Below are 26,909 nucleotides of genomic sequence, written 5' to 3' on the forward strand. Positions count from 1 at the left end.
TCAAATATATTTCTTGGTGAGTGATGCTGCTGAACATACGTGTTCCCCCACAACAAGTTGATGACGCGTCATGCTCCCTAACTTTCAGTTTGTTGGGCAACTAGATGGTAGCCTAGTTCAGCATTTTTGCAAATATCAGATCAGATCAGATCAACCGTCTAGATCAGCCGTGGTAACTTGTAATCCTTTGCCGTTAATCCACTCTCCAGGTGATTTGGAAATCCTGGATAAGTGACGCAGTGAGTCCATAAGCAGGAGTTTACACGTGATTTCGCCATAGGGATCTATAAACCGATTGAAAGGTGTATCCAGTTTCTCTGTGTATATAGTGTACCTTCGTCCTGGACTGTGTTCAGGAATAAAGCATATTTGCTGGTTGGTGAATCAGCCATTGTAGTGGCCTAAATAACCCTCTAGAGGTTGATAAGCATTAGACCCAAAACATTAGCTGCTGCCCGCCTTTTCACTAGGCTATCTCAATAAAAAAAAAAAAACTTACCTGATTACGTTCCGCTAATCATTATCACTGAAGATATTCGGGATTGATAAGACAGTAACGGGCTTATCTTATCAATGACATGGCTTAACTTAGATGTCTTGCTGCAGCAGTAATATCTCCATAAAATAAGCTTATGTTCAACCCAACCTTAAAACTTATGAACCCTCGTGAAGCAAATCTCTTAACCATACGACTTACACTGTGGTAAATGCATATCTTAGCGTTACAAATGTATCTTAAAAATCAAGTAATGTTTATCATTGTGAAGGAAAATGGGCATTTTCCTCTAGAGATTTGTTAGTTCATGAGTTAAGTGGTATTGCGCCACTATACTGTAATTCCCGCCTGAATTTGAACACTTCTGGATATTATCAAATGTGAAACAAAATAGTTTCCACTTTTTTTGTATAGTGTGGAAACACAAGCTTATTAGGATTGTTTCACCAATGTAGTAGGCTTAACAATCTAATCAGTTATCAGGGCAGCCATTCCAATAATGGCAAAGATATCAGTGAGGGCCCCAGTTGCAGGTGTGTGAGTTGAGGATACACATCTCGTCCCACGAAGCTCACAGAGCGTCGTATGTATTTATACCACTGTATTATACTTACTATATTTGAAAGTTGTTTATGTATAGATGTATTACGCACTCTCGGGCCCTGTTACATACTGTTTTAGTTAGAGTAATCTTGAGAAGGATATTATATAAGTGTAGTCTTGAAGAGGGTGCTATGCATCTTCGTAGCCTGTTTTAATGTATACTTATTTACGAAGGCATATATATACACCGAGAGGTGTATGTACCCATTTTCTCGGTGTATATACACGTGTATTCTTGCTGGTTGGCCAGTGAGCTATTGTGGTGGCCTTAATAACCCTCCAGAAGTTGATAGGGTTTAACATCAACACCAAACTAAATGAATTTCCGAAGGTGTCAATTACTTTGTATCCTGGATATGTGTGACTTCGTGTAGGTTGTGTACTGTGATGTGAGGGCTGTGAAGGTTAGATGTGAGATGTAGCTGTGTACTGTGAGGAGCAGCTGTGTGATGCGAGGTGTAGCTGTGATGTGTAAATATGATGTGTAGCTGTGATGTGTAGATATGCTGTTTAGCTATGTGATGTGGAATTACACGACACGCCGAGTCTAAAAATACGAGAATATATATACATTATATATATATATATATATATATATATATATATATATATATATATATATATATATATATATATAATGTGTATGTACGGGTTCACAATTTATTACGAAAACATACATTTGTAAAAGTTAAGAGCGGAAACTCTGATGATCCACTTATATAGTGAAGTTCCACACGACGGTGTGCACTGAACGCCGTCTAAATCTTTACAGCTGAATATTTACTTCCGAAAAGTCATTATATGTTACAATATAATATATAATTCGTTCCGCTATGACGCCGCGAACAATATTTCCTTGAAGTAGGCTATCAGTGTGCGCTGCATTACATTGTTTCGCTCTGCTTGGTCACTCCCACCTGCACCAATCACTGGCATCTCCGCTGAAACATGAAAGTTACTCTGTAATTGATGAGCATCGTTTGTACGGCATTTCGGCAATTAAAGTGACGTATTATTTTTATATTTTGATTGAATGCTTGAGAGAATGCTGGAAATGTTTAGTATCTTGAACGATAATCTGGGAAACGACGCTAAAATCTTCGCCGTGTTCCTGCGTGTCAGTTCGGCCTTGGGTAAACAGTTAGTTTTCCAGTAAAAAAAGTGGAGTCTTTATTTCAGGACAGAACTCTTGCATTAGATGAGCGAGTGTCTGTGTATGCCCTGGTCTGTGGTGGTGGTTCACCTCCTGCTGGCTCCTGGGTGATTACAGCAACAATAGCATCAACATTGTGTTCGGTCAGCATTAGAAAGAAATGAAATCTTTCGGCTAAAACAAATATATAATAAAAAAAACTTCATTGTTAGCGTGGAATTCATGCATGAAAATTTCGTGTGACTAGCGGATAGAAATCAAGAAAAGACAAGTTGATGTGAAGGTGACAGCTTCCAGGGCAGCCAGGAGGCTGCCACCTTCCCTCCTCCACCACCCACACTCTCCCATACCGTTATGATATTTGCCACTCCCCCCATCGTCAGATGGCGTGATGTCTCCATTCGCAATAAATCCTCGGCAATTTCGCGCAGGCGATCAGACCAGATGGTAGGATCTGGCGGCCGAGGAGCTGCGAGTGTTAAAGAGGTAGGGGGTGGGCGTGGGCTGGTTGTGGCAACACTGTAACCCAGGGTTCAGTGGCTCAAAGAAGTCAACTGGGGATTCAACCTCAGCCTCTCCTGATCCATCCCCACCCTCTCTTGTGTCATTCCATCATATCGTTCTCCTTGTCTTATTTTGTAAGTAGAAACTCTGTAACGGATTGACAAAAATGTTTGATATTAATTCGTTATGTGGTGCACAATGGAATTTTTTGTATTAATTTGATTTAAAAAAATTTCATCACAGTTTTGACCATATGTTCCTCTCATGTATCCTGATCCCTTCCATGTATCCTGGTCCCTCCCATGTATCCTGGTCCCTCCCATGTATCCTGGTCCCTCCCATGTATGCTGATCCCTCCCATGTATCCTGGTCCCTCCCATGTATCCTGGTCCCTCCCATGTATCCTGGTCCCTCCCATGTATCCTGGTCCCTCCCATGTATCCTGGTCCCTCCCATGTATCCTGGTCCCTCCCATGTATCCTGATCCCTCCCATGTATCCTGATCCCTCCCATGTATCCTGGTCCCTCTCATGTATCCTGATTCCTCCCATGTATCCTGATCCCTCCCATGTATCTTGGTCCCTCCCATGTATCCTGATCCCTTCCATGTATCCTGGTCCCTCCCATGTATCCTGGTCCCTCCCATGTATCCTGATCCCTCCCATGTATCCTGATCCCTCCCATGTATCCTGGTCCCTCTCATGTATCCTGATTCCTCCCATGTATCCTGGTCCCTCCCATGTATCCTGGTCCCTCCCATGTATCCTGATCCCTCCCATGTATCCTGATCCCTCCCATGTATCCTGGTCCCTCTCATGTATCCTGATTCCTCCCATGTATCCTGATACCTCCCATGTATCCTGGTCCCTCTCATGTATCCTGATTCCTCCCATGTATCCTGATCCCTCCCATGTATCTTGGTCCCTCTCATGTATCCTGATTCCTCCCATGTATCCTGATACCTCCCATGTATCCTGGTCCCTCTCATGTATCCTGATTCCTCCCATGTATCCTGATCCCTCCCATGTATCCTGGTCCCTCTCATGTATCCTGATTCCTCCCATGTATCTTGGTCCCTCCCATATATCCTGATCCCTTCCATGTATCCTGGTCCCTCCCATGTATCCTGGTCCCTTCCATGTATCCTGGTCCCTCCCATGTATCCTGGTCCTGGTCCTCCCCACATGTCCCTTGAGTTACCCACACATATACAACAACAACACTAAAGAAACGCACAAATACATAACTAAACCTTCCACAACATACAGAAATCTACACACCGTAACATTATACAAATCTGTATTATTCCTCTATAATATATAATGCTACATTCTCACCGCGTCAACGCCCGCGAGCGAATAAAACCCAACAAAATGAATCTCAATTAACCAGACTGACGAGGGGAGTGAGAGATAGCATGAGATGTCTCGGATTGATTCACTCTTCCCCCTACTTGGACGGTAGAGCGACGGTCTCGCTTCATGCAGGTCGGCGTTCAATCCCCGACCGTCCAAGTGGTTGGGGCACCATTCCTTTCCCTGCCGTCACGTCCCAAATCGTTCTCCTGACCCCTTCCAAGTGATATATAGTCGTAATGGCTTGGTGCTTTCCCCACGGGAGACATCTCCCGTCACGCAGGGTGCAGTCGCACCTCCACAGATCTCCAGTATCAGCTCTTGATACTGGTAATGGCTCAAAAGGGCCACCACTTACGGGCTATTCATGCCCATGCCACATTTTGGGTGGCTTAATCTTCATCAATCAATCAATCTTCTTTCCCCCTTGATAATTCCCTTCCCTCCTCCTCCCCCCCTTCCCCCTATCAACCCTCTAATTCTCCCCTCCCCTCCCCCCCCCCGAGTCCACCGTCAGAGGGGGCAGGTGAAACTGGTACCACACCAAGGCGCATATCTGTAGACTAGTTCAAGGGTTGTTATACCTCGCCAAACAGGTTGTGGTGGGGGCAGGAGAGGGCATCTGAGGGCTCTCTATGTGTCTGTGATGCTTCGTAAAATTATGCTTTTGTCTTTTTTTAAAAAAGTCAGGCATCGAATAGCCTGATGCTACAAAAAATTAGGCTTTTGACTTTTTTTTAAAGTCGAGCATTTAACAACCTGATGCTTAAAAAATTAGGCTTTTGTCTTTTTTTTTTAAATTCAAGCATTGAATAGCCTTCCATAGCAGAGACTATACTAGTGTGTGTGTGTGTGTGTGTGTGTGTGTGTGTGTGTGTGTGTGTGTGTGTGTGTGTGTGTGTGTGTGTGTGTGTGTGTGTGTGTGTGTGTGTATGTGTATGTGTGTGTGTGTGTGTGTGTGTGTGTGTGTGTGTGTGTGTGTGTGTGTGTGTGTGTGTGTGTGTGTGTGTGTGTGTGTGTGTGTGTGTGGGTGTTTGAAGGCTGTGTATGTGTTGACGCACAGAAATCGTCAATATTTCGGTGCTTGACGTTTTACTAATGCGTCGCAATTTTGAAAGGAATTGGTCGATTCCGTCAAAAAATGCGACGTATTAGGACATCGTGTATAAAACGAGCAGGTAGCAACAGGTTAATGTATCAGCTGTGGTGGCATTAACACACAACCTTCAGGTAACTTAACAATGAACTGGTTAGAGAAAGTGAAATTAATGTTGAGGTAAAATAATATACAGTCTTTGTAAGACAATCTAGAACACAGAGACGTGTTGGAGGACCTTGAGTGAGACCTTTTGGAGTGTCTTGAGTGAGACCAGTTGGAGGGTCTTGCGTGAGACCAGTTGGAGGGTCTTGCGTGAGACCAGTTGGAGGGTCTTGCGTGAGACCAGTTGGAGGGTGGTGACCACCGCCTCAACGCCTCCTATAAACCCACATTTCCTCCTGAATTTATCATTTATCTTTTGTTGTAAGTGTGACAAGGAGAACAATTGGTGTAAGAGAAGTGATGGATACGACGGTGTCACGCGATATCTGCCTGTGTCTCTCACGCCCCCACGCCCACGCCCGCACTCACGCCCGCACCCCACACCCCTACCCACGCCCTCACCCACACCCACGCCCACGCTACCAGCAGCAGCGGGAAGATCAGGAGACGCGGGGGAGCAATGAACAGGGAACACCTTCACATCCCCACCACCACAATCTCCATCACCCCGCCTTGTTCACTCGTTACTTTCACAATTACGGCCCGGACAACGGTACTGGATGCTCCAGTCAACGGTACTGGATGCTCCAGTCAACGGTACTGGATGCTCCAGTCAACGGTACTGGATGCTCCAGCCAACGGTACTGGATGCTCCAGCCAACGGTACTGTATGCTCCAGCCAACGGTACTGTATGCTCTAGACAACGGTACAGGATGCTCCAGCCAACGGTACTGTATGCTCCAGACAACGGTACTGTATGCTCCAGACAACGGTACTGTATGCTCCAGCCAACGGTACTGTATGCTCCAGCCAACGGTACTGGATGCTCCAGCCAACGGTACTGTATGCTCCAGCCAACGGTACTGGATGCTCCAGCCAACGGTACTGTATGCTCCAGCCAACGGTACTGTATGCTCCAGCCAACGGTACTGTATGCTCCAGCCAACGGTACTGTATGCTCCAGCCAACGGTACTGGATGCTCCAGCCAACGGTACTGGATGCTCCAGCCAACGGTACTGTATGCTCTAGCCAACGGTACAGGATGCTCCAGCCAACGGTACTGTATGCTCCAGCCAACGGTACTGTATGCTCCAGCCAACGGTACTGGATGCTCCAGTCAACGGTACTGGAGCATGCGGTCCACCGTTGGACCGGAAAGTCCAGTATAAATGGACTTGAAAATAAGTCGCGAGCCTCCGCCTCTAACGAGAGCAAAGGAGAGAGTCCAGCTCATCTCGCCAGGAGCCTTGGAAGAAGCGCCCAAACGTCTCCAACCTTCCATTCCTCATGAGGATAACTGCGTAACTCGTAGTTTGATCCAAGATGCGATCCTCAGGTTCAGTTCTTGCAAGACCTGCCAAACCTTGCAACTCTTATCTCAACGTGGAAATATAGGCTCTCGCAAAAGACAGTACATATATGGCTTATTGTTTACAGTCAATATTTGGCTTATTAATAAGTACATATGTGGTATATTCCAAGTTATATTTTGCTGTAAAGTACAAACTCTTCCTACCGATTTATTTACACACCAGTTTTAATATTAGGAATTTCCTTTTCAGTTTTATTAAACAATAGAGATTTTATACAAAATTTGACAATATCCTGAGTTACTTTACAATTCATTTAAATATTTTAGTTTTGTTTTATTATTTTTATAAAACTGTAATATCAATATAGGTACAGGTTAAGTACTAATTGTAATTAAGAAACAATAAGATGCTTATCTTAACATACTAAGAAGGTTAGGTTAGGTCGGTGTTTTCTATTCAGCTTTTCAAGGAAAACTCAAATATTCACAATAAATTAGTATGTCACATATGCACTTATTAATAAGCCAAATATTGACTATAAGCAAGTGCGAGAACGGGTTGCAACATATATATATATATATATATATATATATATATATATATATATATATATATATATATATATATATATATATATATATATATATATATATATATATATATACTCTGAACCAAGGATAAAATGGTGTGAGGCAGGGAAAAGGCGAACTTGATATTCTGTTTCAGAGAATATTTTGGGGTACCGTGCTAACATCAGGGGGTACCGTGCTAACATCAGGGGGTACCGTGCTAACATCAGGGGGTACCGTGCTAACATCAGGGGGTACCGTGCTAACATCAGGGGGTACCGTGCTAACATCAGGGGGTACCGTGCTAACATCAGGGGGTACCAAACAAGCACTGAAGACCTCACTCGTAGCTACATAATATCTAAGAAAAGGTCGATAATAGTGGCAACCGTCTTGACCTTTCTTGATGAAACAGTCCCAACTAAATGTAAACGTACCAAATTACACTGTAAATGATAGGGAAAAAAGAGACAGGGAACTGTCAGAGACGGAGGTGGTGCTGTCCTCTGTCACAGGAGCAGCCGGTGGAGGTAACTCCTAGCCCTGGAAACACAAACCGAAACTGTCTCTATTTTCCGCTTGTTACAACTTGTAATACAGTTGTTACATCTTGACTTAATATGTTTATGACGTATTAGAACGTTGTTACAACTTGCTATATTGGTTGTTATAACTGGTTAGGAGGTGTTAAAAAGTGTTCGAACGTTGTACCAACGTCGTAGTTTCGGTGTGTGTTTGACGGGAGCTCCCACTCAGAAATAACATTCTAGCCATTAACGAAGTTCCGTGAATCAGTTTAAACCACCCGACTGACTATCTAGACGAGCTCTCTATTAAAAATAGTCAACATTTCCTCCGCGAATGTGACGTGAGAATGTGGACAGGCATTTATTAAATTCTTTGACACATTTGGTCTTGAAACATTGCATTTCTCCGCTGCTATATGCCACAGTCTCCAGTACACACCCGGTGATCACAGGCTCGGCGGAAGACATAGTCATTTGTGTTAGTTCTTGGGACCAGGAAGATTGACAGGGATTCAACCCGTCCCCTCCTTATCGAACGTCCCATTTTGACGTATAATTTACCTAAGGGAGACAAAAACTCTCGTACTAGAAAATGGTAGCGGCTCGCGATATTGACATAATTTCCCGTTTTCTGTGCGTGGGTCCTCTGGTAGGTTAGGGTTAGACACATTAGTACGACAGTTTTTATACGTTTGGGAACGCTGGCGAGAACGGGCTGAGGGATTATATAATTCCCTTCAGAATGTAATATATGTTATTATAATATGTTAATTCGCAGCCTGAAGTTTATAATTATATTATACCAGAATATATATCCAATTATATTATACCAGAGTAGTCCCAACAAGAGTCTTCAGAGGGAACCAGGTGACCAACTCCGGGTTTTGTATTAGTGCACAACTGCCGTCGATGAAACAAATCAACAGCCTAACATCGCCGTGAGACAAGACCAACCCTCAGAAATATGATCCAGCTCTAACAATTCGATAAACCGTATGAGACTAAGAGAAAAACTTGAGCAATGGACAGGAGGCGCGGGGACTTGGGGAACCGCTGGCCAGGACCCGGATTCACGAAGCAGTTACGCAAGCACTTACGAACCTGTACATCTTTTCTCAATCTTTAGCGGCTTTGTTTACAATTATTAAACAGTTAATGAGCTCCGAAGCACCAGGAGGCTGTTTATAACAATAACAACAGTTGATTGGGACGTTTTCATGCTTGTCAACTGTTTAATAAATGTAATTAAAGCCGTCAAAGATTGAGGAAAGATGTACACGCTCGTAAGTACTTGCGTAACTGCTTCGTGAATCTGAGTCCAGGTCGATAAGTGGACAGCAGAGTTCGGGGGAGGAGAGTAAAGAGCAGACAGCACTAGCATCAGAGGACTCTGCGCCACAACCCAGCAAACCTCACGCCACTGTAGCCGTAAATGCTGTAAACATTTTCGAATCTCTCACTTTTTCACTTTTCTTACTAGTTACGGACCTCTCTTTCCCAGTGTCTCTCACGAACTCCAGCTTGTCTATCTGAGGTTACAGATGGACAAGCTGGAGTTATCTGCAACGGTAGACGATGGCAGGTTGCCTTGCGGCTGAGAAAACACAGACGGTGATGGTCGTACAGAGTATGGCACTGTAACTGGCACACACTTGGAGGAGTGCAGTGACTCTGGTGCTCAGTGCTGAAGTTGACAGAGAGAGAGAGAGAGAGAGAGAGAGAGAGAGAGAGAGAGAGAGAGAGAGAGAGAGAGAGAGAGAGAGAGAGAGAGAGAGAGAGAGAGAGAGAGAGAGACAGACAGACAGACAGACAGACAGAGAGACAGACAGACAGACAGACAGACAGACAGACAGACAGACAGACAGACAGACAGACAGACAGACAGACAGACAGACGGATAGTCTGGCAGAAATAAAGAAGAAACAAGTGAGAAGTAGTTAAGTTTCACTGCAGAACTCGTCCGTGTGTGTGGGTGACCTACATTCCCTCTCCCCCCCCCCCCGTCACCCCCAGACCCACACTAGGCTCCTCCTACAATCTGCTTTCGGTTTCTGCCGCATCTAGTGGAGGCGTCCCCCCCCCCCCTCCTCCTGTACCGATATTACCACACGTCGGCGGCTTGCTGGCGTTTGTTTGTACCATCCATCATTGCGTGCGTCTTGGCTCACGCAACGTGGATAATATCTCATATTAATAAGAAATTCGAGTCTACGTGGATGGCTTCTGAATCTGTCAAAAGAGTTCAATTGGCTGGTGGCAAAGGTTGCCCTGATTCTGTTGGTCATTTGGTCACCTTGAGCCACAATGAATGACCGGAAACTTCCCACTCTCATCTAGACGCCTTGATCACATCTCTCAAGTTTTCTTCAAGACGTTGCGGTATATCCCCAGTGATGAGTAATTATGTATATATATAAATATTCACTCATGGATATTTTGTATGTTTATCTGATTTTGATGTATTACTGAGATCGGGGCTCGGTGGCGGCAAGAGATCACACATACCTTCGAGGCGCGCCTGGTGAAGCTAATGTGTGTGAATCATCTTAATGTTTTTGTAAAATCAAAGGCGTTAAGGTATTTTTTCTTTTAATGTGACACTTCAATAAGAGCCTTGTTGTGGAGAGACAAAAGTCCACAACATATCGACGCAAAAGTGACGGGTTGGTTGTGTTGAGCAGCCTCGATACAGCAGCTTCTGTAGCCCGACACTGTACCCACGGTGGAGTGAGCTCAGCAGCCCCTGTAGCCCGACACTGTACCCACGGTGGAGTGAGCTCAGCCGTCCCTGTAGCCCGACACTGTACCCACGGTGGAGTGAGCTCAGCAGCCCCTGTAGCCCGACACTGTACCCACGGTGGAGTGAGCTCAGCCGTCCCTGTAGCCCGACACTGTACCCACGGTGGAGTGAGCTCAGCAGCCCCTGTAGCCCGACACTGTACCCACGGTGGAGTGAGCTCAGCAGCCCCTGTAGCCTGAGACTGTACCCACGGTGGAGTGAGCTCAGCAGCCCCTGTAGCCCGACACTGTACCCACGGTGGAGTGAGCTCAGCAGCCCCTGTAGCCTGAGACTGTACCCACGGTGGAGTGAGCTCAGCAGCCCCTGTAGCCCGACACTGTACCCACGGTGGAGTGAGCTCAGCAGCCCCTGTAGCCTGAGACTGTACCCACGGTGGAGTGAGCTCAGCAGCCCCTGTAGCCCGACACTGTACCCACGGTGGAGTGAGCTCAGCAGCCCCTGTAGCCTGAGACTGTACCCACGGTGGAGTGAGCTCAGCAGCCTCCTGTAGCCTGACACTGTACCCACGGTGGAGTGAGCTCAGCAGCCCCTGTAGCCCGACACTGTACCCACGGTGGAGTGAGCTCAGCCGTCCCTGTAGCCCGACACTGTACCCACGGTGGAGTGAGCTCAGCAGCCCCTGTAGCCCGACACTGTGCCCACGGTGGAGTGAGCTCAGCAGCCCCTGTAGCCCGACACTGTACCCATGGTGGAGTGAGCTCAGCAGCCCCTGTAGCCCGACACTGTACCCACTGTGAAGTGAGCTCAGCCGTCCCTGTAGCCTGACACTGTACCCACGGTGGAGTGAGCTCAGCAGCCTCCTGTAGCCTGACACTGTACCCACGGTGGAGTGAGCTCAGCAGTCCCTGTAGCCCGACACTGTACCCACGGTGGAGTGAGCTCAGCAGCCCCTGTAGCCCGACACTGTACCCACGGTGGAGTGAGCTCAGCAGCCCCTGTAGCCCGACACTGTACCCACGGTGGAGTGAGCTCAGCAGCCCCTGTAGCCCGACACTGTACCCACGGTGGAGTGAGCTCAGCAGCCTCCTGTAGCCTGACACTGTACCCACGGTGGAGTGAGCTCAGCAGTCCCTGTAGCCCGACACTGTACCCACGGTGGAGTGAGCTCAGCAGCCCCTGTAGCCCGACACTGTACCCACGGTGGAATGAGCTCAGCAGCCTCCTGTAGCCCGACACTGTACCCACGGTGGAGTGAGCTCAGCAGCCCCTGTAGCCCGACACTGTAACTGTTACAGTGAGGCCGGAGGAGAGCGCTGGACACGGGCACTGCCCCCGACGGCGGATGAGGATGTTCGCGGTTAAACAATTGTTCTTTTATAATAAAGAAGAAATTACTAAATGCAGTGCAGCAAAAACTTCAAGGATTATAAATCAGCAATTGCTGCTAATTCTAAGAACACTCTCTTTAAGGGTGAACACATAACTAATGTATTCTTGCGTATACACACAGGACACAGTCTGAGAACACTCTCTTTAAGGGTGAACACATAACTAATGTATCCTTGCGTATACACACAGGACACATTCTGAGAACACTCTCTTTAAGGGTGAACACATAACTAATGTATCCTTGCGTATACACACAGGACACATTCTGAGAACACTCTCTTTAAGGGTGAACACATAACTAATGTATCCTTGCGTATACACACAGGACACATTCTGAGAACACTCTTTAAGGGTGAACACATAACTAATGGATGCTATAAAACATAGAACAAAATCCTCCTCCTCGCGCTCAAGAACCTCCTCAAGGAACTACCTCAAGGAACAACCTCAAGGAACCACCTCAAGGAACCACCTCAAGGAACCTCCTCAAGGAACCACCTCAAGGAACCACCTCAAGGAACCTCCTCAAGGAACAACCTCAAGGAACCACCTCAAGGAACCTCCTCAAGGAACAACCTCAAGGAACCACCTCAAGGAACCACCTCAAGGAACCTCCTCAAGGAACCACCTCAAGGAACCACCTCAAGGAACCTCCTCAAGGAACCACCTCAAGGAACCTCCTCAAGGAACAACCTCAAGGAACCACCTCAAGGAACCTCCTCAAGGAACAACCTCAAGGAACCACCTCAAGGAACCACCTCAAGGAACCTCCTCAAGGAACCACCTCAAGGAACCACCTCAAGGAACCTCCTCAAGGAACCACCTCAATGAACCACCTCAAGGAACCTCCTCAAGGAACCTCCTCAAGGAACCACCTCAAAGAACCTCGTCAAGGAACTACCTCAAGGAACTTCGTCAAGGAACCTCCTCAAGGAACCACCTCAAGGAACTACCTCAAGGAACCTCGTCAAGGAACTACCTCAAGGAACTTCGTCAAGGAACCTCCTCAAGGAACTTCGTCAAGGAACCTCCTCAAGGAACCACCTAAAGAGACGACCCTAACAGAACCACCTCGAGGAACTACCCCAATGAACATCCTCGGGGAAATTTATCCTCAAAAGAAGGTCATCACCGCATGTGTACTTGAGTACCGGGAACCTGAGGTGCACACACACACGGGCGACACCTGAGGTGCACACACACACGGGTGACACCTGAGGTGCACACACACACGGGCGACACCTGATGCAACAAAGTTATCAACGAAGGTAATCGAGCCAGCAGGTAATACTGAAAACTCTGCAAACATTTATTTTCCAAACGTGTTTAATAAGACAAATGTAAAACTCCCGAATTGTGGAGCGAGACGCGAGGCGGTTGTCGGCCAACAATGGCGGGTTTATCATGCGATTTCACGAAAGTGTTGAAATTTGTCCAGTGAAGAATAATGGCGTTTGTTTGAGAGTCAGTCATTGGTCAGGCCAGCGGCGGACAATGATAAAAATCACGTTATCTTGTACAGGTTGGGGACTCAAGTGGTGGTTACGTTATCTTGTACAGGTTGGGGGACTCAAGCGACGGTCACGTTATCTTGTACAGGTTGGGGACTCAAGTGGTGGTTACGTTATCTTGTACAGGTTGGGGGACTCAAGCGACGGTCACGTTATCTTGTACAGGTTGGGGGACTCAAGCGGCAGCCACGTTATCTTGTACAGGTTGGGGGACTCAAGCGACGGTCACGTTATCTTGTACAGGTTGGGGGACTCAAGCGGCAGCCACGTTATCTTGTACAGGTTGGGGGACTTAAGCGACGGTCACGTTATCTTGTACAGGTTGAGGGCTCAAGCGACGATCACGTTATCTTGTACAGGTTGAGGGCTCAAGCGGCGGTCACGTTATCTTGTACAGGTTGGGGGGCTCAATCAAGGCTACGCACTGTAGCCTGGGAAAAGATCAGGATTGTACTCGGGGAAGATCACTATGCCGGGGAGATTTCAATGCTTGAAGTAGTGAGCCGTGGTGGAGGCGGCCGCAGTACCTGTGGTCGTCCCGTCCATCACACGTGACGCGGCGGGTACTCTGCAGCAGTCGTGCTCAAGAGCTCACTCCCGTTGGGGAGGTTTCCTGACGAAGGTGTGTCGTGAGTGTGTCGTGAGTGTGTCATGAGTGTGTCGTGAGTGTGTCGTAAGTGTGTCGTCAGTGTGGGGTGCGAGACGCCAAGGCCATAAAAAAGAGCACAATTCTGGAGCTGATCCTGGCACTTGACTGACTAGCGACCCGCCGGCAGTTATACAGCTCAGTCACCTCGTAAGTGATCAGCTGGAGCACCAGCCTCGTAAGTGATCAGCTGGAGCACCAGCCTCGTAAGTGATCAGCTGGAGCACCAGACTCCTAAGTGATCAACCGAAGCACACGTATCAGTCCACCAAATTTAAAACCGCACGCACGCGCGCGTGCGTGCGGTTTTAAATTTTCTGAACCATTACAATTTATATTTCCTCACTGAATGTAAATTGCACTGAGAATGATACTATTAAAAACAAATGAGAGAGAAAGTGAGGAGGTGAACCCGGCAGCTGTCGGGGGAGGCCAGGCTGGCGGAGGGGCGGGAGGGCCGCCCCCGCCAATTATTGCCACGCCAGGGGAAACGAAAGGATTCCAACATGTGTACTGCAGTTCTTGGAGAACATGTGTGTGTTGCAGGTGTTGGTCAGCGGAGTTTAGCGGTGAACTTGTGGCTGTTGAGGTTATAAATTTATTTATAACTGATGGGGCAGCGGCGGTGGCCAGACGTCACGGTGAACAGGATCCCAAGATGGCCGCGCCGACAATTGTATTAATAGTCACAAGTTTCGGCCCATAGTAACGGTTGCTACACACACCCTTGCTAGGTGTGGCGGAGGAGTTCCCTCCCCTGCCTCCCCGCCTTCTGAGGCAGAGTCAGCGTGAGGCTGTGGCCCTCTCATTCCACGCCTTCTGCAGCAGAGCGAGAAGTAGAGGTCTGCAGGGAAGATCTCCCCCGTTACCTTATGCTTCGCTGCACCGCGGACCACCTCGGTGAAACTCCGTAGTGCTGGAGAGCACACAACACGCTCATGGAATGTTAACACCACTTTTTCTGGAGACTAGTATGTTCACCGAGAGGTCTTCCCGACTTGTATATATATATATATACACACAAGTATATACACTTGTTAGTCCTAAATGATGTTCTTGTTGGTTGGTCAGGAACTAAGACCTTTCATTGTCCTCAACGAAGGAGTCTAGTTCGGAAAGTTTAAACATGTCTCTCTCAGTCGTGTTGAAAATGAGGGGATCGGGTGTAATTACACAGCTCATGACAATATTAGTGGACTGTAAGGGGAAACATGCGTCCCTCCTTCTATATATAGTCCCGTGGCCTAGACTGAAACATTTGATGGCGGGTGAGGCCGCGGACGACAGCTGCAGCTGGTGATTTCTACCAGTTGAAAGTTGTTAATGAGGCTGGCATGCGACTATTCCTCCCCCTCCCCCTCTCACAGTCACGCCAGACTGCCTCACTCCTCCCTACAACGCCAAGCCTTCAAGATTAGCACTGACGTGTGTGTAAGTCTACGGTCCATGTAACTGTGGCCTAGCTGGTTCTTGTCTACATTACATTCCCTCTGGGGAAAAAAAATAACATTTATATCAAACCAAGAATTTCCATTAGTAAATTTTGATTTAAAATTGTAGGTGTTTTTCAAATCATTTTCTTGAAAGAGACACTGAGGTGGCTTTGGTGGTTGTGTGCAGGGGAGTCTTTTTTTGTCTTTACCCCTCGGGGTCTCGTGGTTGTCTTCACGTGTTGTGACTTCTGGGGAAAGGTCTCGTGGCTGGGGAAGGCGTGTGTACGAGGTCTAACGACTCTCCCTGGTGAAGTCACTATGCAGGAACGCGCGCGAGATTTGCCAGGGAGTGAGAGGTAAACGCGGGAACATTACCGGTGCTCAGATGACGTGTCTCTCCAGTCTCCAGCGCCAAGCTTTCCACCATCCACGTGCAGAATAAATGTATTCTCTTGAATGTCGATGAGAAGCATCGCCTGCTGCATCTGTTTCATCTGTGTGGGGCCTCACCTGGCACCAGTGTGGCCTCACCTGGCGCCAGTGTGGCCTCACCTGGCGCCAGTGTGGCCTCACCTGGCACCAGTGTGGCCTCACCTGGCGCCAGTGTGGCCTCACCTGGCGCCAGTGTGGCCTCACCTGGCACCAGTGTGGCCTCACCTGGTGCCAGTGTGGCCTCACCTGGCGCCAGTGTGGCCTCACCTGGCGCCAGTGTGGCCTCACCTGGCGCCAATGTGGCCTCACTTGGCGCCAGTGTGGCCTCACCTGGCGCCAGTGTGGCCTCACCTGGCACCAGTGTGGCCTCACCTGGTGCCAGTATGGCCTCACCTGGCGCCAGTGTGGCCTCACCTGGCGCCAGTGTGGCCTCACCTGGTGCCAGTGTGGCCTCACCTGGCGCCAGTGTGGCCTCACCTGGCGCCAGTGTGGCCTCACCTGGCACCAGTGTGGCCTCACCTGGTGCCAGTGTGGCCTCACCTGGCGCCAGTGTGGCCTCACCTGGCGCCAGTGTGGCCTCACCTGGTGCCAGTGTGGCCTCACCTGGCGCCAGTGTGGCCTCACCTGGCGCCAGTGTGGCCTCACCTGGCGCCAATGTGGCCTCACTTGGCGTCAGTGTGACCCCTGTCATGGCTCTTCTCAACTACCGCTTCTCTCTCTGACAACTTGCATGAAGTAGCAGCTTCACCGGGATAACTGTAAGGCTGAATGTTGTGGGTATTACGTACACAAACTTATTTAAGCTTCCACTTTTTCCTCTCCCTTCCCACCTTATTCTTCTCTCGCCCTCCCCTTCCTACTCTCACTCTTACTCCTCTCCCACTCTTTCCTCTCCCACTCTTTCCTACCCCTCTCTCCCTCCCTTCCTGGTCTCTCCTTCCCTCCCCCCACACCCAACTGTGAGCCGCGTTTCCACCTAGCGTGACCTTGCTCACATGTCTTGCTCATGACGAGTAGAGAGGGTGTAACACCCGCTCGTCTGCGGGGTAACCTGTTCTTGGTGAGCAAACGCCGCCATCATTAACGGCTTCAACGTGATATTTTCCCCAGTAGTACACTGGGTACATATTTTCATGCATTCTGAGAGCCAAAATATGTATTTACTCAATGATGGACACTCCTAAGATGTCTTAAACAATTTCTTAGAACACCAGAGATGGCCAACTGCACACGAGAGCACCTGAGTACAGGAGAGAGCCTAGACCTCGTAGAGTAGTGGTACGGACCTTGATTATAGTACTAGTCTAGTCACAAGTCAGGAACCTTGATGGTTACCAGTGGCTAGAGCTGCAGCGAGAGAAAACTGTAGTTCTCAGGCAGGACTAGCATTTAACAAGCATTTACGCATTTACTTACGAACCTCCACATCTTTTCTCAATCTTTGGCGGCTTTGTTTACATATATTAAACAGTTTATGAGCTCCGAAGAGCTATAGGAGGCTCTTTATGACAACAATACCATTTGATAAGGGAGTATCGACGCTCATAAACTGTTAAATACATGCAAACAAAGCCGCCAAAGACCGAGAAAAGATGCACAGGTTCGTCAGTGGTTGGGGAACTGCTTGTTGAAGCCTGGTCCAGGCTACTGAGTCGTGACCAGAAGATTAGCTTAAGGTACACATACGAGGTCTGACTCCACACCTGTGTGTCAGACATTATGTGTTATTGTACAGATTTACAAATAGTTATAGGTACAGATTTATCAGCCAACAAATTTAGAGGGTTCAGTAATGACCTTTGAACCTAGCGTCTTGTTGGTCACGAATCTGGCTGACAATTGTTTAATCTACGCTTTTTCCTGGAGCACGGCTTGCAGCCCTGGCGTTTCCTGAAGAGGACATAGTTTGTGAAATTCATAAAAAAAGAACAAACTAATGGTTTTAACAGGCGTCCTGCCACTATGGGCGTGAGAATCTAGATCCAGCGAGGGCGTCCTGCAACCATGGGCGTGAGAATCTAGATCCAGCGTGGGCGTCCTGCAACCATGGGCGTGAGAATCTAGATCCAGCGTGGGCGTCCTGCCACCATGGGCGTGAGAATCTAGATCCAGCGTGGGCGTCCTGCAACCATGGGCGTGAGAATCTAGAGCCAGCGTGGGCGTCCTGCCACCATGGGCGTGAGAATCTAGATCCAGCGTGGGCGTCCTGCCACCATGGGCGTGAGAATCTAGATCCAGCGTGGGCGTCCTGCCACCATGGGCGTGAGAATCTAGATCCAGCGTGGGCGTCCTGCAACCATGGGCGTGAGAATCTAGAGCCAGCGTGGGCGTCCTGCCACCATGGGCGTGAGAATCTAGATCCAGCGTGGGCGTCCTGCAACCATGGGCGTGAGAATCTAGAGCCAGCGTGGGCGTCCTGCCACCATGGGTGTAAGGGAGGCTCTCGTGGCGTGTACACTCGACATACTGTCTCACCCCAGCCACAGCATGCAAGTGGTATGTTGTCTTGTTAGAGCCAGAGAATTATTACCGCTGGGTGTTGTGGGGAGGGACATTCCTAGCTGTGTTAAGACAGGCAGTGTATCCACCCGGGGGGGGGGCGGTGTACCCCGTGGGGGTGAGGGGGGGGGTCTCAGGTAGGCGCCCTATACATATCTATAAGGGTAGAGTTCACTGCTAACTGTACGCACCAGGAGGACGAGGGGGCGACCGACAATGGAAATGGAGGGAGGTGTTCAGGTCTTTCTTTCCGGTAGAGGCGGTCATCCTTGAGAGCGTTGTCTCCGGCAGTGTGGTCATCCTTGGGAGAGTTGCCTCTCACTGTTCCGGCCACAGCTGGCAGCTGTGGCCGGAGACACGACGGCCTAATGTCAACACTCTCACAACATTCTCTCCCCCGCAACCATTAATGAGAGAACAAACGGCTTAATTATTTGTGATTGATTATATATTCACTCTCACTGTAAGTGGTTCCCGGAACCAAAGCCTTCACTAGCAGCAGTGAAGTAAGGCTCCAAGAGCCTATGTATTTATGAACACACAATTATTGACTATATTTGTAGTAAGCGAAATATCATCAAGGTGGAGCCAGGACACAGACAACCTCCAGCAGACGGCGGCCACAAAAACTTGTACCGTAGCTGAGGAAGTGGCAGGAGGAGGCAGCCTCGTCCCGCCCGCTCCTCACACACGCCTCATTCCTGCCTGCCTTAAGCCAGGTCTAAGCCAGGTCTGGGTTCTCTGACAGTAATAGGCTATAGACTCAGGCAATGTAGAATTCCTTATTGACCAACTAAGCGAGGCTTATTATCATACCAATGACATCATCCGTCTGCCCAGACGTGAATCATTTCAAGCACATCTCAAGGCTCCTAAAAACAAGTTATTTGGTGTCGTTAATTTTCACATGAAGTCTGTGAAAATTCGGTGTATTTAGGCGCTCTTCGTTGTTCTATAAACGGGATTCCCGCGTTGCAGGAAGACCTATCCTTGTGTCCAGGAAATGTCAGGGGACACAAGACACTGTCTGGGGCGACGGGTCCACCCTACCCGTCCTGACCGACCTCTCTACCCTCTCCCCCAGCATTTCCTTTACCCCCTGTTCGACCCCCGGGTCCCCTCTCTCTCTCTCTCTCTCTCATACACTCTCGTCCTACACTGCCCAGGTGTTAAACACCTGGCACTTACCCTGGGAGGCTCACTTGGCACAGGCACCAGTGTGGGGGCCCTGGGCGCGTGTTGAGCAGTGTCGGGGGAGGAGCTTGTGAGTGTACCTCCATGACTCTAGCCTTCTACACCTGACAGTTGCCGCCTGTCACCTGGAGGCTGTATACTTATACTCACCTGAGGGCTGGTCCCTGCTACCCTACACTCACCTGAGGGCTGGTCCACACTACCCTACACTCACCTGAGGGCTGGTCCCTGCTACCCTACACTCACCTGAGGGCTGGTCCCTGCTACCCTACACTCACCTGAGGGCTGGTCCACACTACCCTACACTCACCTGAGGGCTGGTCCCTGCTACCCTACACTCACCTGAGGGCTGGTCCACACTACCCTACACTCACCTGAGGGCTGGTCCCTGCTACCCTACACTCACCTGAGGGCTGGTCCACACTACCCTACACTCACCTGAGGGCTGGTCCCTGCTACCCTACACTCACCTGAGGGCTGGTCCACACTACCCTACACTCACCTGAGGGCTGGTCCCTGCTACCCTACACTCACCTGAGGGCTGGTCCACACTACCCTACACTCACCTGAGGGCTGGTCCATGCTACCCTACACTCACCTGAGGGCTGGTCCACACTACCCTACACTCACCTGAGGGCTGGTCCCTGCTACCCTACACTCACCTGAGGGCTGGTCCACACTACCCTACACTCACCTGAGGGCTGGTCCCTGCTACCCTACACTCACCTGAGGGCTGGTCCACACTACTCTACACTCACCTGAGGGCTGGTCCCTGCTACCCTACACTCACCTGAGGGCTGGTCCCTGCTACCCTACACTCACCTGAGGGCTGGTCCACACTACCCTACACTCACCTGAGGGCTGGTCCCTGCTACCCTACACTCACCTGAGGGCTGGTCCACACTACCCTACACTCACCTGAGGGCTGGTCCCTGCTACCCTACACTCACCTGAGGGCTGGTCCACACTACCCTACACTCACCTGAGGGCTGGTCCACGCTACCCTACACTCTCCTGAGGGCTGGTCCACACTACCCTACACTCACCTGAGGGCTGGTCCCTGCTACCCTACACTCACCTGAGGGCTGGTCCCTGCTACCCTACACTCACCTGAGGGCTGGTCTACACTCACCTGAGGGCTGGTCTACACTCACCTGAGGGCTGGTCCACACTACCCTACACACGCTGTAAATGCTTCACCCACGTACTACAAATACAGATTACCACTAACAGAACCTAAACACCAAACCTAACAAGTGCCTAAATATGTACAATATGGTAATATCAAATAATATTAATTTATATTTGCGGAAATTCCTGTTCTAATTGAACAGCTTGCTAAAATTTATGAAAGCGTATTTGAGGTCGACCGCTGGATGGAATGGATTGGAATGGTCTGAGGACGGGTTGCACACTCAACCATGGTTGAGTGTGTCCTCCACACTCACACACTCCTTGCACTCCACCACAGCTCACACTCCATCACAGCTCACACTCCACCACAGCTCACACTCCACCACAGCTCACACTCCACCACAGCTCACACTCCATCACAGCTCACACTCCACCACAGCTCACACTCCACCACAGCTCACACTCCACCACAGCTCACACTCCACCACAGCTCACACTCCACCACAGCTCACACTCCACCACAATGTACTTGTGCCACTCTGAGGTAAACAATCATATTTACTGATTCTGTGTTATTTTTCCCGTCTTGGTTCATTGTCTGGGTTTAACATTATCTGAGTGACGGTGCCTTGAGTGACGGTGCCTTGAGTGACGGTGCCTTGAGTGACGGTGCCTTGAGTGACGGTGCCTTGAGTGACGGTGTCTTGAGTGACGGTGCCTTGAGTGACGGTGTCTTGAGTGACGGTGCCTTGAGTGACGGTGCCTTGAGTGACGGTGCCTTGAGTGACGGTGCCTTGAGTGACGGTGCCTTGAGTGACGGTGCCTTGAGTGACGGTGCCTTGAGTGACGGTGCCTTGAGTGACGGTGCCTTGAGTGACGGTGCCTTGAGTGACGGTGTCTTGAGTGACGGTGCCTTGAGTGACAGTACGTTGAGTGACAGCATGAGTGACTGTACCTTGAGTGAAACACAAGAGCGTTATTAAATTCAGTAACCAGCAAGTATACTTTAGTCAGGAACTTATTCCAGGACCCAAGAAAACTCTCAGTGTATATACACAATGGGAACAAGGTACACCTCTCAGTATATATGCACCAAGGAACAAGATACACCTCTCAGTATACATACACCAAGGAACAAGATACACCTCTCAGTATATATACACCAAGGAACAAGGTACACCTCTCAGTGTACATACACCAAGGAACAAGGTACACCTCTCAGTGTACATACACCAAGGAACAAGGTACACCTCTCAGTGTACATACACCAAGGAACAAGGTACACCTCTCAGTGTACATACACCAAGGAACAAGGTACACCTCTCAGTGTACATACACCAAGGAACAAGGTACACCTCTCAGTGTACATACACCAAGGAACAAGGTACACCTCTCAGTGTACATACACCAAGGAACAAGGTACACCTCTCAGTGTACACATTCCAAACATATATCCTTGTCTTCAACGACCATAGTGAACATATATCTAGGACGCTGCAGTTAATATTCTCCTCCGTCAGTTACCGTCTTACACCTTTTGTGTAAGTTAAAGCTACTTATCTTACACTGTTACCGTGCTGTTGTATTTCATCCTCATAGCTTGACACTATTGGTATTGAGTATGTTGTCCTGACATCACCAGGAAGTATTGTGGACATTAACCTTTTGGTTAGACATAGAAAACGTGAGGCTGCGGACGGGCGACAACCGGGTATAACCATTGTAAAAGTAATATCTGTGAAGTGTATTACCCACCGTGGGAATAGTTTGGTGTCTTGTACAGTAATGTCAACCCTGTACCCTGGGAGGGGGGGAGGGGGGATCCCAGTGTTGCTCTAGTGCCACACCTCCTGTCTCCCAGTGTTGCATGGTGTTGCACGGGTGCAGTGTGCTAATGAGTGCCGTTCTTCCCGCAGGATGCCTCCACCTGTCCACATGCAGATGCCCATGGGGGAGGCGAGCGACGCTGAGTTCTCCGACGATGAGAACTCCCCACTCAGTCAAGACATATATGGCGGGAGGTAAGTCAGTCACCCCTCGCGTCTACGGTAAGGTCCCACGGGTAGAGAGAGAGAGAGAGAGAGAGAGAGAGAGAGAGAGAGAGAGAGAGAGAGAGAGAGAGAGAGAGAGAGAGAGAGAGAGAGAGAGAGAGAGAGAGAGAGCGAGAGAGAAAGAGAAAGAGAAAGAGAGAGAGAAAGAGAGAGAAAGAGAGAAAGAGAGAGAGAGAAGAGAGAGAGAGAGAGAGAGAGAGAGAGAGAGAGAGAGAGAGAGAGAGAGAGAGAGAGAGAGAGAGAGGGGGGGGAACCTATCAGGAGAAAGCGCCAAGCCAGTACGACTATATAGCACTTGGAAGGGGTCAGGATAAGGATTTGGGATGGGACGGGGGGAAAGGAATGGTGCCCAACCACTTGTGGACGGTCGGGGATGGAACGCCGACCTGCATGAAGCGAGACCGTCGCTCTACCGTCCAGCCCAAGTGGTTGCGTGTGTGTGTGTGTGTGTGTGTGTGTGTGTGTGTGTGTGTGTGTGTGTGTGTGTGAGAGAGAGAGAGAGAGAGAGAGAGAAAGGGGGGGGGGGTCGCCCGTGTGCAGACCATTTGCTTTATCAGGTAAGGCGGTGGATGTCAGGTCAAGATAACGGGGTAACAGAGCGATGATAACAGTGATAAGTGGTCGTGATATCAAGGTCCTCCTGTGTTATGACGCTCGTCGCATTCCTCGGCCGTTATAATGAATTCATGATTACCTCTCTGTGACTTCTCACTGACCTCAAAATGACCTCATAAATATTTACCTAACAGAGGCCTCATCTCTCTAACCCACAGCAAGCAACCGCATCGTTAGAAACTGTGAATTACATTGACAAGTGGAGGCATCTTGAGCCGTGTCTGGGAGCCAAGCGTTGACCGCAGCGGCGGGCAGCAATAATAGCGCACCGCCGCTCTCTCAAGCAACTCCCGTAAGACAGAGATCTGAAAGAAACTTGAGTCAATAAAGCGAAGGTTTCGTGTCATGAGAGAGAGAGAGAGAGAGGGAGTGTAACGGGTCACGAACCTGGTGAGCAGCGTGACTCAGGGGTACAGAAGGTCCGGCGGCAGGTGATGGGTTGGCAGCCTTCTCTTTGTGCTCGGAAGGTTGCGGCCCTTGGAGATGTGTGTGTGTGTGGCTCTGACGGGATGTGTGTGTGTGGCCCTTGACGGGATGTGTGTGTGTGGCCCTTGACGGGATGTGTGTGTGGCCCTTGACGGGATGTGTGTGTGTGTAACTCTGACTGGGACGTGTGTAGAGCAGCGCCTGGAACACCTGGCCTACACCTGCTGGAGTGGGATGGTGGCGTTGGTTGGTGGTGTTAGCTTGTCGGGCAGGTTGGCGGGTCCTATATATTCCTTGACGTTGCTAAGCTGATAGCAAATGACGTGAGCAGCTTCAAGTCCTCCCCCCACTGACTCAGGCGGCCGGGGGAGTTGGTGTGACGAATCATTCCCAAGCTGGAGGACAGATAAGAAGCATTAAGGGGTTTACAAGAGAGGCCAGATTAGTTAAGAGCTGTAATATTAAAACAGATTAAAAAATCGGTAACAAGCCTTTGCTACTCCAATGAGACCAGGACGAGGTGGTGAAAGAGACGCGACTTAACCCGTCACAGGGAGACTTAGCTTGTCTTCCATGCATTATGATAAGAAATTGTGTATTGCATATAGAATATCTTTTAATTATATAAATAATTTATGACAGTGTATGGTTTCATTGAGTTCACTTACTGTGACAAGCACAAGTACCTGAGCATTACCAGTGTGAAGATATTATAAGAACATTATTAATACTGTATGGTAACCTTCGTGACGACTTGTGTTTACCAGTTGGCTAGTGCCTGGTTAATACTGTGCCTGCATGACCCTTGGACACTTTTGACGCCGTGGAGAGGGGATGGGGGGGACCTGCTGCATGGGTAACAGCTTTCCACTCGTATCAACCTACCTGGCTTTGCGCCCTGGAGAGGCCACTCCAGACCGACAACCAGAGCTCAACTCCATAGTCTCCTGAGACTGATGGATGCCTACTAGTGTCTCTAAGGGTCATGTGGGTACAGTATTCTCCAGACTTCCCCGACCAAGGGTGAGGCTGCTTGCCCGGTCACCCATCCAGCGTTGGACTTAACCAGACTGATCGTGGCCCCGCACGTCACCCACACCTCTGGGCAGCCTGAGGGAAGCAATATACACAGAACTGCACCAAACCTGAGTACACTAGAGTCAAAGTGAAATTTATACTAGTTTTTCTGCTTATCATCAAGTGCCTGATAGTTACGCTAGACTTGTTTACGAGGACGTCGTCAGTTACGTTATCGTCAGTGCTGTTGTTGTTGTTATTATCTTTATTATTATTATTATAATAACTCAACGAGGTCGGTCGTGTACCTTGTTGGTGTCTTCATAGTAAGGGCAGCGGTCGCTTCGGATACATAACAGATCGCACATTGAGTTTAGACCTATCTGTCATAATCCAACCTAACTCGCCCAATCCTAACAACATACATAGTTACAAATTAGAAAAACGATCAATGTTCGAAACTTATGCGTACGAGTTGACGGTACCCCGTATTAAGAGGCCAAGCCTGGAGTCTTGAGTATAGTGGTACGCGAACTACTCTCTACTGCCCCTGTTCCAAGCTCGTGAAAAGTAATTCTGATGGACATACGTATACCAATATAGGGTACAAGAAGCCTTCTAGAGTTATCGAGGTCCCTGTAGCCAGAAGAAGCAAGGCAGCGTGTATATTTACCCATCCAGTTCCTGGCTAAACCCAACGACGCTTAGCCAGTTGGGCGATTGACGCGCGCGCATCAGTCACTGCGTCGCTGCTGACATAGCGCAATAATAATGGTGTAAAAATCACTTGTAATGATAATTACATGATCAAATTTTGCAACTATAGAGATTTGTAGGAGTGTGAGTGGCGTTAGACAGCGTGTAGCTTGGGTGGGTCCGCCGTGGTGCCACACGCCACCTGGCTGCTTGGGTCACCCCTCGACTCCCGTTTTCTTCAGTACCACAGAGAACTGCTCGCTATATAGTCCTCGGCTGTTATCCTCTTGTGGAGGCTGTGGTGGTATAGTCCCCTCAGCTGTTATCCTCTTGTGGAGGCTGTGGTGGTATAGTCCCCTCGGCTGTTATCCTCTTGTGGAGGCTGTGGCTGCTCGTCACTCAGCTCCTGGCCATTTTATTTTGTTTGTAGATATTCTATTGTTTTGAAGAGTTTTTCTTTTAGTTTCTTTGTGGGTTAAACTTTCAGATACTTCTCCCAAGACTCACACAAAGCATCACTTATACAGAGTGATGATTACTAGTCTGTTGGCTAGTAGGTGGCCTCGTAGCCTGGTGGATAGCGCGCAGGACTCGTAATTCTGTGGCGCGGGTTCGATTCCCGCACGAGGCAGAAACAAATGGGCAAAGTTTCTTTCACCCTGAATGCCCCTGTTACCTAGCAGTAAATAGGTACCTGGGAGTTAGTCAGCTGTCACGGGCTGCTTCCTGGGGGTGGAGGCCTGGTCGAGGACCGGGCCGCGGGGACACTAAAGCCCCGAAATCATCTCAAGATAACCTCAAGATAGTAATAGCTAGTGGGGGCTTATTACAATAGGCTGTTAATAGCCTGGGCCTATTACCACCAGCTGGTAATAGGCTCAGGCCTGACGGGAAATTTAGGCCTCATTTCAAATTGATCTTTTAAGTATTTTGTTGTAATTAGTACGTATGATATTAATATTAAGTATTAATATTTTTAGCTAAGCTTCTCGCTATAATGAGCAGGGTGCTGTGTGGTGTAATGGTAAGCGCAGTTGGGCCACAGCTGGGAGGTCCCGGGTTCGACTCCCGCGTTAGGACAGAAGAGCTCGGGCAACGTTTCCTTTGTTTGGGGGGGGGGGGAACTTAAGGTGAATCCTGGCTAATGTGCCGTAGGTACACACCCAAGCTGCCAGCCCTCTCACCAGGGGGAGAGTGTTGCGTGTTGCGTGCGTGTTGCGTGCGTGTGTTGCTGGGGGAAGATAGCACTTGCACACCACTCAAAAGGCCCGCTATCTCACCTGAAGCGTGCGCGCGCGCCCTCACGCTCCACATCCAGGCTTACACTACTGGAAAATTGGTCT

General features: G+C 49.1%; 1 protein-coding gene across 1 annotated transcript in view; it reads left to right on the forward strand.

Moving 5' to 3' along the window:
• LOC123760298 (hyaluronan synthase-like protein kkv) overlaps positions 1–26,909 on the forward strand; it is a 100,764-nt gene that overhangs the window by 3,751 nt on the left and 70,104 nt on the right. The window contains 1 exon segment of the mRNA XM_045745858.2: positions 22,678–22,782. Within this exon segment, the coding sequence (XP_045601814.1) occupies positions 22,679–22,782 (104 nt within the window). The 5' untranslated portion in view covers position 22,678.

The sequence above is a fragment of the Procambarus clarkii genome, chromosome 39 (assembly GCF_040958095.1).
Source record: "Procambarus clarkii isolate CNS0578487 chromosome 39, FALCON_Pclarkii_2.0, whole genome shotgun sequence".
Classification (NCBI taxonomy): Eukaryota; Metazoa; Arthropoda; class Malacostraca; order Decapoda; family Cambaridae; genus Procambarus; species Procambarus clarkii.